This window comes from Columba livia, chromosome 3 (genome assembly GCF_036013475.1).
Source record: "Columba livia isolate bColLiv1 breed racing homer chromosome 3, bColLiv1.pat.W.v2, whole genome shotgun sequence".
NCBI lineage: Eukaryota > Metazoa > Chordata > Aves > Columbiformes > Columbidae > Columba > Columba livia.
Genome location: NC_088604.1, coordinates 79,065,812 through 79,079,409, shown reverse-complemented (window position 1 = coordinate 79,079,409; position 13,598 = coordinate 79,065,812). Strand labels below are relative to the sequence as shown.

At 41.5% G+C, this 13,598-nt stretch overlaps 1 protein-coding gene across 6 annotated transcripts in view; it reads right to left on the bottom strand.

The window, feature by feature from the left end:
• Nucleotides 1–13,598, bottom strand: part of TBCE (tubulin folding cofactor E) — a 49,244-nt gene that overhangs the window by 16,752 nt on the left and 18,894 nt on the right. The window contains exons 1-4 of one of the 6 annotated variants that reach the window (XM_065059722.1): nucleotides 13,352–13,547; nucleotides 11,048–11,181; nucleotides 9,059–9,143; nucleotides 293–481 (exon numbers count right to left, since the gene is read on the bottom strand). In XM_065059722.1, the coding sequence (XP_064915794.1) occupies nucleotides 293–481; nucleotides 9,059–9,143; nucleotides 11,048–11,181; nucleotides 13,352–13,377 (434 nt within the window). In that variant the 5' untranslated portion in view covers nucleotides 13,378–13,547. Of the gene's footprint in view, nucleotides 1–292; nucleotides 482–9,058; nucleotides 9,144–11,047; nucleotides 11,182–11,552; nucleotides 11,849–13,351; nucleotides 13,548–13,598 lie in introns of those variants that run through there. The other 5 variants (XM_065059723.1, XM_065059726.1, XM_065059724.1 and 2 more) reach the window with 5 other exon arrangements.

The following is a 13,598-nucleotide window of genomic DNA, read 5'->3' as shown; positions in this document are numbered from 1 at the left end:
ACAATAAATTATCTTGCTCACTGCTCCCCAAATATCATAATCTCCTACTTTGTGAAATCAAAGTGATCTCTCAAATGTGACATAACCCCAGTTCCTATTTGTAAAACAGGTAAATTATGAAGCCACAATAGGAAGATTTCTTGCCTTTTCCACCACAGTGCAGCTTGGCTTACTTTCAGAGATATGATAACATTATATGCAAGACAGCCAGCTTCTTTTCCTTAAAGCTGAACTACTACTTGACTAATCGGCCACTAAGAGTATAACTTAGATTTTCATATATTACACTCGCCTTTGTTGTTCTGCAATAGAATCCATGCCAACAAATTCTACAGTCTTCTTTCCAAATACTAATGTATTTTCTGTCCCATGTTGAACATCTTGATGATCATTCAATCCGTACCGATCCTTTACTGCAGTAAGAAAATCTACTCCAAAATTTGCCTTGTTTGGCCGAATAAACGATCCTCCTTTAGGATGCCTAGAACAGAGCAGCCAGGAAAAGGTGAAATATGAAAAGTTATCATGAGCAGTCTCGAAAGTATTAATTATTAATTTTTTTAAATACTGAGAACCAAAGCAGTCAAAAGGCACTTCTACAGGCTAATTTTGGACATCATTGTTCCCACAGTGAGACCAAATAAGACTTGCAAAGTATCTTTGATAATATTTTACCCAACCAGTTCACAATGTGAGATCCCACAAGAACTGAAGCACCAGATATCCAAATGTACTTATGCATCAAAATTACAGTGTCAATGCATTATTAGAAATAACTGCTGTGCTGTTTTCAAAACTCTAGTGAACTCGTTTTTTCCAGAAAATTAAGTTTCTACCCATGGATAGACACAAAGTTACCTAAATCATACAACAAAGGTATCTGGAGTCTTACCACAGCCTAAGGCCCATAGGAATACTCATAACACTCATTGCTTCATCATATTTGACTTCAATAATTAATGTGTAATTCTAAGAGAATGCAGCCTTGTCCTTCTCACCACACAAATGACACAAGATGCAAATTGTACGACTTGGAACTCTTATGCAAACTCAAACTTCTAAAAATTCTGATACTAACTCAGCAACAATTTTGAAACTGAACATTCAACAGAATTATCCAGCTAATGTATGTTCTACACAGTCCTATGAAGTTTCTTAGTTTTTCTTGAGCTTTGACAGTTTCTATCAAAGTTAGGAAGGAAACACAGTATCTAAGAAGAACTGGCAGAGACAAGTTGTGGGAATGGTGTCACAGAGCAGATGGAGGACCTGACAGGAGGATCAGCCAGAAAACAGCAGGAAGAAAATTGGTAGTTATGATTACCTATCTGGCTTCCAGCTGAGAAGAATACAGACTTTGGTTTGAAAGTACCCAGGAGGAAGAAATCACTTATGTAAATAAAACTCCTCTTTTCAAAACAGCATATCAACATCAAGTGGCTAATTAGCAAACCATAATATAAATCACCAATACTACAGAGTTGAAAATTCTCTCAGAAAAACAGTAACTAGAGACCTCAAATCCTGTGGACCTATTACAGGTAGATGGAATAGGTTTGGCAACATATAGTCACATTTTTATTAAAAATTCAGTACTGGAAATTGCCTGTGCCAGTTTTACTCATTAACATTTCTAATACTTATTTAAGTATTCTCATATCCTAAAGAAGGATCTGGGTAGAAACTGGATATTATTTACTTTAAAATATTTTCAGTCTGGTTTTGTAGTGACTAAGTCTAGAGTGCAATTACAAAACAAGCAGAAAGGCATGCTCTTCGAGAAGGTAAATCCAGTGTGTACTTTCATGTCTGATAAGCATTTTCAGTTCTCTGCATTTTTAATCCAGTAGCCTTCTCTTAAGTCTTTTTTTCCATTGCTTTGAAGTTCTTCCTAGCTTGCAAACATTTGGCTAGTTTAAATATTAAAGTTCCTCAAATACAAAAAATATGTGATTCTTTCTTAACACTTCTTCTTAAAACAGTAAATGACATTTTCACCTTCTTAACTATAACATCTCTTACCTGCGACGTATATCATGTTTGCATTTAATTGAGACAAAGAGCTTCATGGATGGCAGATAATGCAGGATTCTACTTGGGGCGCCGGAAAGAAAACTTGCACTGCTGACTATCTATAATTCACGCTAGGTCCTGCTGTATGTTTATTCTGACACTTTGTCATTGCCATCCCTCTGCACTCAACAGTTCTGCCACTTCTTCTGCACTCCCCAAACTTCTCACCAGAGTTAATCTGGACTCCCACACCTTCTGTCACACTGTTTATTCCAGGTGTAGCCAAGCCTTTTGGGTCTCTCCATCCCCGTACCCATTCCTAAGCCCATTTCTGTCCTCTCAGGTCACCATTTCTATGGGCATCTCCTTCCTCATTGTCTTTCCAGAAGCCAGTTCTATCCTTAGAAAAATACGCAAAGGAAACTAGCTACCTTGCCCCTTGTCATTTGAAGCTACAGGAAAAGTATGGTGCATTTCTCTTTCAAGGCCCTTCTATTTTTTTTTGCTTTGTTTACAGCAAGATCATAGGTCTTCTCTCTTCTATTCCTACCACTTCCAAGCAGTATGCATGCAACCTTATCTAATGTATATTCAAATCCATTCCACAACCTAAGTTTCTTTTTCAGTTCCATTCTATTAATTTGATCTACGCTTTTCCGGAACTGTCACAGAGAAGGACAGAAAAGGAGACTGCAATAGGAAGCTATTTTCAGGCAAAATGACTGTGTATTCAAGGAGAGAGGTCACTTACCCGTAACACTTTTTTCCCTAAAATACACTGCCTGTATTAACTTTCACGCCAGGGAATATGAACTGTACTAGCCATATGTACCTATCAAACAACTAATGTACAGCACCTGGACTCATGAAAAAGCACATTTCTTAGCAATCAGTCTCCACAACTGGGAACCAAGCAGATAAATCCCAATCCAAAGAGTCATCCAGCACACATATCATGAGATGGAAAAACCTGCAGATCACTGACCAACCTGACTTAAGCTGAACATTCATTAGTCTGAGAAAAGGGGTTTTGCTCCCATGTGTATAAAATGTCCTGCACCCAGGACAACACACTGTGTGGAAATGAAGTGGTGGAAGATGCCCCAAGGTCCTTAAGCAGAAATCTGGAATATGCCCGAGTGAGGCTCTGACAACCCGCTGGCTCTGGTTAATATTGACACTTCTTACTGACTTTTAAAATGAGGTTGACCCTGATCTCAGAAGTCAACTTGTAGGTCACTTCCTATTCATGATTCAGTAGCCTGAAGCAAAACAGCCCATCTTACGACTTGATGATCTTGAGAGTCTCTTCCAACTGGAATGATTCTGATTTTATGATCTTTTAACATGCCCAGGGCCCTTGAAACATATTCATTAAATATCAGATTAGTGATCAGCTTCCACTGGTTAGCTATTTCCCTGAATAAAGAGGAAATTCAGCATCATTCTTCTTTGCTAATATTAAGCAAACTGGTGGTACTGCTCATCATTACAGGTACATGATGGCTCATACATAGACTTCTCAGTACCTGAAGAATAATACAGTAGTACATAAATTGTGTTCTGCCAACAGCTACACACTTGAGCTGTCTGACTGCAGAAGCAAGCTTCTGAGCCAAAGAGAGAGATCTCAGCTTTATCAGCCTAGAGAGAAAAGGTGGATGAAGGGCTTCTCTGCCCAGTACCAGCTGTTTGCAATAATTATCTCAAGGCAATTATCATCATGACTGGGGCACACACTCTACAAAGCTCATAAGGTGTCTTAAAATATAGCTGTCTGAATCCATGCTCATCTTTTCTAGATAGGCTCTGGATAGATCTCTTCCTTTTAGGGGAAGGTGCTCAACAGACCAGACTTCTTTTGGAAGAATCTACATGCTGCAGTAAAGAAAACCCTTCAAATTTTAGAACAGTCCATGGCAGCTGTGGCACTGAACAATAACACCTAACACTAATTCGCTATGGTATATCAAATTCTTGACTGCAAAGCAGAAGCTTTGCAAACATCAGCAAGTAGTTGAAGTTCCTGCAAGTTTACCTTAGTCAGACATGAAAACCAAGTCTGAGCTTCCACAAAACATGGAAAGAAGAAAAGACATCTGCAGATCTAGATGTTATCTTTAGGTTCTGCTGGTGCATGGGACATGTTTGAACTGTGGTCAGGGACAACAGTTTTGTTTCAATACTGTTCGCTTAACAGCAGAGATCAAAAGTCTCTGACAGTCACAGTGACATGCAGTGAAACAACCAAAACTTCCTAACATAGACCTTTGGAGGCTAAAAGGGATCTTGGGAAAGCATTCTCCCCTTGCTAAGCAGCGATTACTTTTTTTTTCCTTCATAGACACTAAAATAATCCTGACATCTTCCTGTATTTGAAGAGTTTGTTTGTGCTCTAAGTAGATATTCCTGGAGGTGAATCTGTCATTCTTGAAGGATAATCTAATTTAATATAAACACATAATCTTTTGGGCACCAACATAAATTTGATGCAAATGGTAACATCCTATTGGCCACAACTGCTGTCTGTAAATTTAAAAACATGTCCACACGTAACTTAGTGAATTCCTTGACGAAGGAAAAACTGAAAACATGTAATGCCTTTGCCAGGGTAACCCCGCATTTCAGGACTACACAAATATAGAGAAGTCAACGTTCCCACCAGAAGAAAGTTCAATAACACAAAGTGGGGAAAAAGGTCACAAAGATCTGAGAAGCAACTGGCATTCTGGCAGGCTGAAACCACCACAGGAATGAGCTTTACCACACTTTCCTCTGTTTCTCTGGCTTGCTGTGAAAGTCAAACTGAGAGAAACAGGTTACAATTTAATATGGTCAATACTTCTAGTAACAGTATCTGCTGAAATATCAGATCTGAGAAGAACAAAACATTCTTTAACGGGGGGTGGGGGGGCAACATGTTCCTTTTAGTTACGACTCAAAGTACTCTAAATGTGTGATAGAGCAGAATGCTACTCCCATCTTGTGAGGCAAGCAGAGAAGTATGTCATCTGCTGCTGGGGAACCCACACATCTCCCCCAGCGAAACAGAAAGGATAAAAACAGCTGCTAAAATAGCAATGGCTGTGTAAACACTGTGTGTGAGTGGAATACCCAAAACTGACTGAAAGGAAGGCTAAGGAAGAAGATGACCCTCCTGCCAGATTCAACAGGGTGGGGAGGACTTCACTTGACAGAAAGCATAAAAGAAGCTTGAGCATCTGTAACTGTGGGTAGAAAGAAGCAGGTACCAGAGCAGCAGTGAAAACCTGGTTTGATGCCACCTAAATTCCCCCCACCAGCAGCACATCTCTGCCTCGGCCAGACAGAGCTGTCTCCTGGCCAGACACACAGGTGAGCCTGTGCCTGGTGAGGGGACAGACACCATGGGAGCCACAGATATGTCTCGCTTCCCAGTGCGCACATGTGACTTCAGGGGTGCTTTCACACACGTGAATAGGCTGCGGGAAGCCGGGCAGGGATGCAGAAGCTGGAGGACTCGCATCTCCTGCAGGAGCGTGTGCAGCCGAAGGGAGGTGCGTGCGTCTGCTGGGGAACCCAGGGGAGCACAGCCCTGGAACTGCGTGAAAGGGCAAGAACTTGTCTGAAAGCATACTCATGACTCAAGAGCTGTATGTAAATTTTAACACTATTTTAAGGCTTGATTACTCTTTTCTCTTGAAGGACTGTAGAACACAGATTATTTTAATTACATGATACACTACAGCAACTGACAGCTACAATAATAGCTTCCTCAATTATTAGGAAACGAGACTTTTTTATCAGGGAAAAAAATTCACAAAAATGCCACTCGAGTATGCATTGCCATTTCCAGCTAATCCAGAGTTGATGAACATGCTCATGATGTCAACATATTCTGAAGTATGGCTGTTTTGTTCTTTGGTTCTCATATTCTTAAGAAATTTTATTTATTTATACATATACACACACTATACAAAGAAACATAATTTCCTCCCACCCTCAAACAGTAGTAGTAAAGAGGTGACATTTTAGTGCTTTTTGTTTGTGTGTTTTTAGCATCTTCTTGATAAAATAAGGTAACCATTTTTTACTTAAGTTTGTCTACATCTTGGCAATTTGTATATGAAATACAAACCAGTTTACATGCAGAAAGTTTGTCTGTGAGTCATGGTTGACTGCTAGAACTATTATTTGTTCTCTTAGACTACAGAAGGACTTTCTCTGATTTGGACAGAGTACAAATAACAGGTATTGTAAAAAACAGCATGTTTAAAGATCACTACATTTAAATTTGTTACAGGTATCTGCAGCTTCACTCAAAAAGTTGATTCTTACAAGAACTGAAATCACTATCTGAAATCTCATCTCTGGGAGCACACTAGTGGTTGCTAGAAAAGCAAGAGTCTATACACATATATAAATATTATACACATACAAATGCAAAGCACTCAAGTTTCTGAAAAACACTGACAACACGCTCAATTGCTTCTTCTGTCCAGAGAGATTTGGAACGGCTCGCTGATCACTTTTATTATTTCTCCTACAGCAGAACATAACTAGCTTCAACTTGGAAACTCTTTCAATTAAATTCAAAGCATTTAAGAAGCAACTTCTGCTAATACATTCATTCAAAAGACATGGTTGCTTTAAGACCGTAGCTTCCAATTCTTTTGCTAAGAAAAATCCAGCAATATTAACTTTTTTTCATGGATTAAGTGTGTTTATCCTCCTTAATACTTGATTATTTATTATTATTAGATACAAGAGAAAAAAATATACAGTCCTCATAGGTGTTTTTTTCTTTATTTTTCTGAAAAACAGATTTTGTTTTAGCATTTCATTTTCTGATAATGAGGTCTCTAGAGCACCTTACATGAATTTAGAAGATACAGACTAAGAATTCTGATTTACACTACTGAAAATAATCTACCCCTTCCCTGTTTATGTCTTATTTGGCTACAGGTAAGAGATAGTATTCCCAGACAGGATTTCAAAACAGCTACTTTTAAATTTTGCATTATTTAATAGATAAATTCTTCTGCTGCTTCAGTCTGAGATGAAACAGCTCTCCTTGCTGGTTTGAGAACAACTGTGATCTGAACTGATAACGAAGTATACTTTTTAACAAGCCCTGCGCTGCTGTCAGGTCTCAATACAAATACAACAGCCTTCTTTGCTACCCCAGGAAATTCCATTTTTCTTCAGAAGACCTTTTGGCAGACACAAAACCAGACCTACTTTCCCTCCTATAGAAATAATAATAATTTAAATATATCTTTTTTTTTTTTCTTCTATGCGACATTTTACAGTAACAGGTCTAAGTTCCATATCATATTTCTATATTTAGATAGGAGAAAGTGACAAGACTCATCTACTCATAAAAACGAAAATTATCACCATTTTCACAAGCCAAAAACACATGCTCAAAGGTTAGCAAACACAGGCCCTCTTACTACATGCTTTTCATTATTCTTTTGGACAAAATTCTTACAACAAATTTTCTCTGTCAAATCATATATTGAGAGTGAAACAAAGTACATATACAAATACACCACCTCCGGCTCTGGAAAAATCTTTGAACCGAGACCAGCCAAAGCTAGTGAGACTTTGGAAAACTGTCACTACATACTTTTCTTGATCTTTCATACCTCTCCTGTCAATTGCCATTAGCCAATGTCAGAGGCAGGAAACTAGGCATGACAAATCTTTGGACTGACTACATCTAGCTATTCTTGTGACCTTCATTTACAAGCAAGTTGAAAAAAATAAAAAAAGAAATGATTTCCTTATCCTCTGATCAATGGCTATAACTTTTTCAACATAATTAACCCGACAAATTAATTTCAGAGAAAAATCTTCCTACATTTTCCAGCAAACCCAAGCAAAAACACATAGAAAAGCAAGACAACAGCTTTTAATTTATTTTCTTGGTTTGTCACTGTCTTGCATATTTTCAAAGGTCTTCTATTAACTCTAAGTGCTCACTGTCACGGGATTTGACTTATATCAGATTCATTTCACTTGAATGAACACTTGAACCGTTAGGAACAAACTGCAATCAAACCACTCTTCTACAGTTATTACCAGCCCTGGAAAGTAGGAGGCAGAAAAACACCTAGAAGTCTCTCAATTTCATCTCATTATCGTAAGATTGGCTGTGATACAGCGGTTAAAACAAGCATCCACGTATCCCCACATCCTTTCTCCAGAAGCTGACAATAGAAACCAGCTGGGAACAATAGAACAACAGGGCAAGTATTTTAACGATACAGCCACAGAATACTCTCTCACCTTTCACTGCTTCAGTGCTCAGGAACTTACTGAGCTAGCAGCCTTTTGTACTTAAGAGCCATCAATTACTTTTCTTCTATGAATTCATCTCGTTATTTTTTTAACTCACAAACTTTTAGCTGCTGTTGTGTCCTCTGACATGGAAATCAAAAACTTGCACCACCCTGGAGTCCTGTATTCCCAAATTTCAAACGTGTTAAGTGTTTGAGTCTTTAATCTTAGATGTAATGCATGTATATACTTAAAAACCCAAAACCAGCTACACTGTGTTCTGCATGTATTAAATGCAGGTAAACATACTTAACAATTCCTCAGTGATACAAACACAATTCAAATAATTATCAGGAACTCGGTGTTCTCCCTTAACAAGATACATACATGTCATCTTAAATCCAAATCTAAACTCTGTTTGAGACGGTTAATAGGGACCAATATTTCACTTCAGAATTACCTAAGGAAGGTAAGACATACTGACTTCCATACTAAAGTAGAGGGTCTAAACCTACTAAAGGTAATATCCAAAAGTCACATTTTATTACATACCCCTGACAACATTACTTGTATTTTCTAAGTATTTACCATATTCTAATCTCTGTCACTGGATTAAAAACAACAGTCGTTATGTTGTAGCTAGTCACAGCATTCAGATTTATTATCTTTTAAATATCAGCCAACAGATAACAAAGGATTTGCCCTAAAAATTGCAAAAGAGCACTTTCCCATGACCATCTTGTCCATCTGTGTGAAGTGACAACACTGTGAAATAACTCACCTGCACTTAAAATACTGTGTTCCTTCATAGGTACCATCATGCTTTCCTCTCTGAGGATCATCCCATTCCACGCCCAGCCAAATTCCTGAAAAATATGGTAGATACATCTTCAAATTTATGGCATTATAGCCATAGAAATCATGGTTGGAAGGAACCTCTAAAGTTCATCTAGCCTAACCTTCTCTCTCTCAAAGCAAGAGATTAACATCAGCACTAAAACAGGTCAGCCAGGTAAGTCTTTACCCAGCCAGATCTTGAAAATCTCCAAGTAGAGAAAGATTCCAACTTATTTGGGCAGCCTATTCCAGTTTTGCATTATTCTGTAGAGAAAAAGATTTTTTTGCTGTCCAATTTGAAACTTTCCAGCCACGATTTGTGGCCACTGTTCCTTACTATATGATCTAATACCAGTAAGAAGAATTTGTCTCTGTCATCTTTGTAACCATCTGTCAAAGAGCTGCAGGCAGCTATTAGATGTCACTTAATATTCTCTTCACCGTACTAACCAAGTCCTGATACTTCAACTGCTCTTCACAACACACATACATGATCTATGTCACTGACTATCTTAGCAGCCCCCTACTGAATCCTCTCACTTTTATCCACATCTGTCTTGAACTGGGATGGTCCCAAACCAGACATATTATTCTAAGCACAACCTTATTAAGGACACCTCCACCCAGAGGAGGATAACAGCTTCCTTTGATTTGTTGGCCATGTTCATCATTCTAGCTTAACCCATATCTTGCCTGTAACAAGATCTCAGTGCTGGCTCATGTAAATGACAGTACCCACCTTAACTCCCAAGTCCTGTACAATAGACCCTGCGGGTTGCTTGTGCTTCCCAGTTCGTACTCTTACAAAGGTTTATTTCACAGTACTTGTGGAAATTTATCCTTCTCGAATCTCTGAAGTTCATAAACCTTGCTCTGGATTGTAATTCTACCTCTTGCCACATCAGCCAGTTGAGGGTGAATGCTGTTCATTATCCAAGACACTGAGAAATATGTTAAACAACACAGACCCCAGCATTTATTTCTGTAGCACTTGTGCAGTACCAGATACTAAGTCATTGATTACCACTTCTCCACTATTCAGCCCTGTGGACTTTTAACCTGCTTTACAGTCCATTCATCTGCCTTGGATGTGTCCAACTTCCAAATAAGGTTTTTATAGAGACTCTGTTAAAAGACTTATTAAAATAAATGAATATTACATTTCCTGTTCTCCCTTTGTCCACATTCCCACATATCATCACAGAAGGTAATTAGGTTTGCCAAGCACAACTTCTTGTTCTTTGCAAGTATCAGGTATTCCCAACTACCATCTTGACCTTCACAGGCTTGGAAATGGACTCCAAAGGAATATGCTACATTATTTTTCCAGGAACTGAAGTGAGGCTGATGAATCTGCAGCTCCCTGGTCATTAGTCTTGCCTCTTCTAGAACTGTATGCAAGGTTAGACTCCTTCCGAGCATCAGCAATCCTCCTATCCTGACAGCATGTTTCAAAGATGACATATAGTGGTCTCACAATCAGACTGGCCAGATGTTACAGCAAGCTGGGATGAGTCTTGTTTGTCCCCATGAACTTGCATATGCTATCAAAGGAGTGCCTAGCCTGCTGACCTGCTGCTGCCGCCTGTCTCTGTCCTTCCCAGACCATGCAGGCACTCAGAGACCAGGGACAGCCCGTCCATGAAAACTAATGGAAAAAGGAAGGCTCTAAGATCTTTCTTCTGTAAGAAACAGTGTTACCTATTTCAACCAAAAGTACTTATTACACTCCTTTTGACAACTCTGACTCTTAAAAAACTCCAACAGCTTACTTAAGTTAGAAGTTTACATATTTACACAAGAACGAGGAGGAAAAAGCAATCTGTAAATTGCCACGTTCTTCCTGACTTTTATTTTTAACTTAAGAACAACATAACTAGAATTTTGAAAACAAGCATTAAATGTAAAGGTTACTTACCACTGTGATGCTTACCTGCTGTAGGAGGAACACTGCCAACATAGCGCACAGTCGCATAGTCTGTGCCACACAGGACTCTTCGACCCAGCGCATCAAGGGGCAGCCGGGCAGCCATCCTGGCAGAAGTGAACTCCGCGCCACTCACAGCCCTGCAGAGACAGGGGCGACACCCTGAGCACACACAAGCCGCTGCTTTCACAAGCCCCTGCCCCGAGCTGCTCCGTGACCGCCCAGCAGCACAGTGCACCCCTGCGGGCAGGGCCTGCGCTCCCGGCGCTGCCGCCTGCAGCTCTCCCGCGCCCGCAGCGCTGAGGGGGCGACCCCCGCCACGGAGCGGCCTCCTTCGGTGGTGCTTTCAGGCCACGGACCGCAAACCACGCCCTGTCCTCCCAGCGGCGCCCAGCGCAGCGAGCCCGTCCCACCACCAAGCGGGGCAGCTCCGCCAGGGCACCGCCACCAGGGGCCGCGCCCCCGGCCGTTACCACGCGAGGCTCGGGCGGGCAGCGCGTGCGGCACGTACGGCCTTTAAAGTAAGAACTGCCTCCGGGCCGGGGCCGGGGCCGGGCCAGCCGCAGGGGGAAGGCAGCTAGCGCACCAGGCGGGCCGGGCACGCCTTCTTCGCGCCTGGGGCCGAACCCCCTGCGCCGACAACTCCAGGAATAACCACCCCAAAGAGCTCCTCTTCCGTCCTGCGCCGACTAACAGCTACCGCCCCGCCCCGCCCGGCCTATCGGCGAGCTCACATTGGCCCCAAGGCCGCAGTGCCGCCCTAGCTTTGCCACTATTGGCCTTCCCCCATCTCCGACCCCTCACGGGTCATCGCCTTTACGGCAAATCGACGCCAGATGTCGCCGCCACGGAGCTTCCTGGGTAATGCTGTTCGCCGGGGCGGACACGCGGCGCGGGTTTGCCGCCCCTGGACTACACCTCCCAACATGCCGTGGGACGACAAAATGGCGCTCTGACGGGGCGAGCAGGGCCTGCTGCGCGGGGCGAGAGGAGAGGCTGCCGGCGGGAGGGGGTTTCGCCACCCCGTGCGCGGGTGCGGGGGTCCGGCCTGCTTGGGCGCAGCCACGGGTCTTGGGCGGGCCTGTAAGGAGGCGGGAAGGTTTCCCCAGGGAAACTGCTGCCCTGTTAAACGTTTCAAAGGAGTGTGTGGTAGACAAGCTGTACAACTGATAGAGAAGCAAGATATTGTTATAACTGTTTCAGGATCAAGCAGCACAGGTCCACAGGACCAGATCTTGTCAGGCTATGCTGGCTGGGCCTCTTTGGGATCAAACCAGCAGTTGGTTTGAATCAACATCAGGGATAGCCAGCTTTCTTTGTACACTTAGAAGCAAGCAATACAAATTCTTCTATGTGAATGCAAGCTGCACATTGAACAAAAGCAGTAAGGCCATGTTTGAAGGCTGGAGCACTCTTCTTGGGAGACAGTGACTGGAAACATGGATGCCTGGGCAAGCAGCAGCAAGTTCCCCTGGTGCAACTAATGTGCTGCTTGGTTTTATGCAGCTTTTTGGTGCTGCTACAGTTGTTGCTGAATTTATTTCAACACACACTATGTGAGAAAAAGCCACAACAACTACAGAACACAGTTTAAAAAAAAAAAAAAAAAAAATAAAAAAAATTGAGGTGCCCATTGTGTGTAGATTAACAGCAAAAACTGAAACATGTGACTATCCTTTACATACTAAATTTCTGTGCCCCAGCAATTGCTAAGAGCTCTTCAGTTTCACAGTTCTGGGGTAAGGAAATCCAAGTACCCTGGTTGTTGTTTTCCATATTTGTTCATCTCTGATGGGCTTCACAGTTAAAGGTCTCATAACAACTGAAACAATGTAATTTTAATTTTGAGACCACAGAGACTGAATCAATCATGACAGTAATGAAGAAGCTATTTCAGCACTGTGCCACTGATTCTATTGTATCTATTATAATTCTGTCCACTCTTCTGGCAGGCAGCATATCAGTACCCTTTGCTCTGATTCTGTGATACTGATTACCAAATAGCTGTACTTGATTTCTGTAACACTGGTACATTCCAAATCAAAGTAACATAGATAACACATGAATTCCTTGGCTTGCATCTTCAAGGAACAGGCTTTGAGGGTGTTGCTTTATCATCTGGCTCCCTGAAGGTGCATTCCAGTGAAGATCTCTGTGCCTTTAACTTAGAGCCTTCCTTTGCCAAATGTAATGTGTTTTCTTAGGCCAAATAATGTCCTGAAAAAACCCACAACCAAACCAACAAAAAACCCCACAACAAACAGACACCCTAGTTCTTCTTCTACATCTTTGGTGGTGCTGCTGTCTCACCTGAGCTCCTGAGCCCGCTCATCCATCTCCCGCAGAGGGCACCCTTGAACGATCTGTTCCAGCTCCAAGCGGTGCTGGTGTTACACAGACAGTGGTACGACTGCCAAAACATGGAAAGTAACTCTTTGCGCTCTCCTTGTCTGACTCACTCACTGTTCCAGAGTACAAACTTTAGCATATGCTCCACTTTGTTTAACTACATATCAGGAAAGGTGTTGAAAACAAGAAAATAGTTTTCACTGTCTTT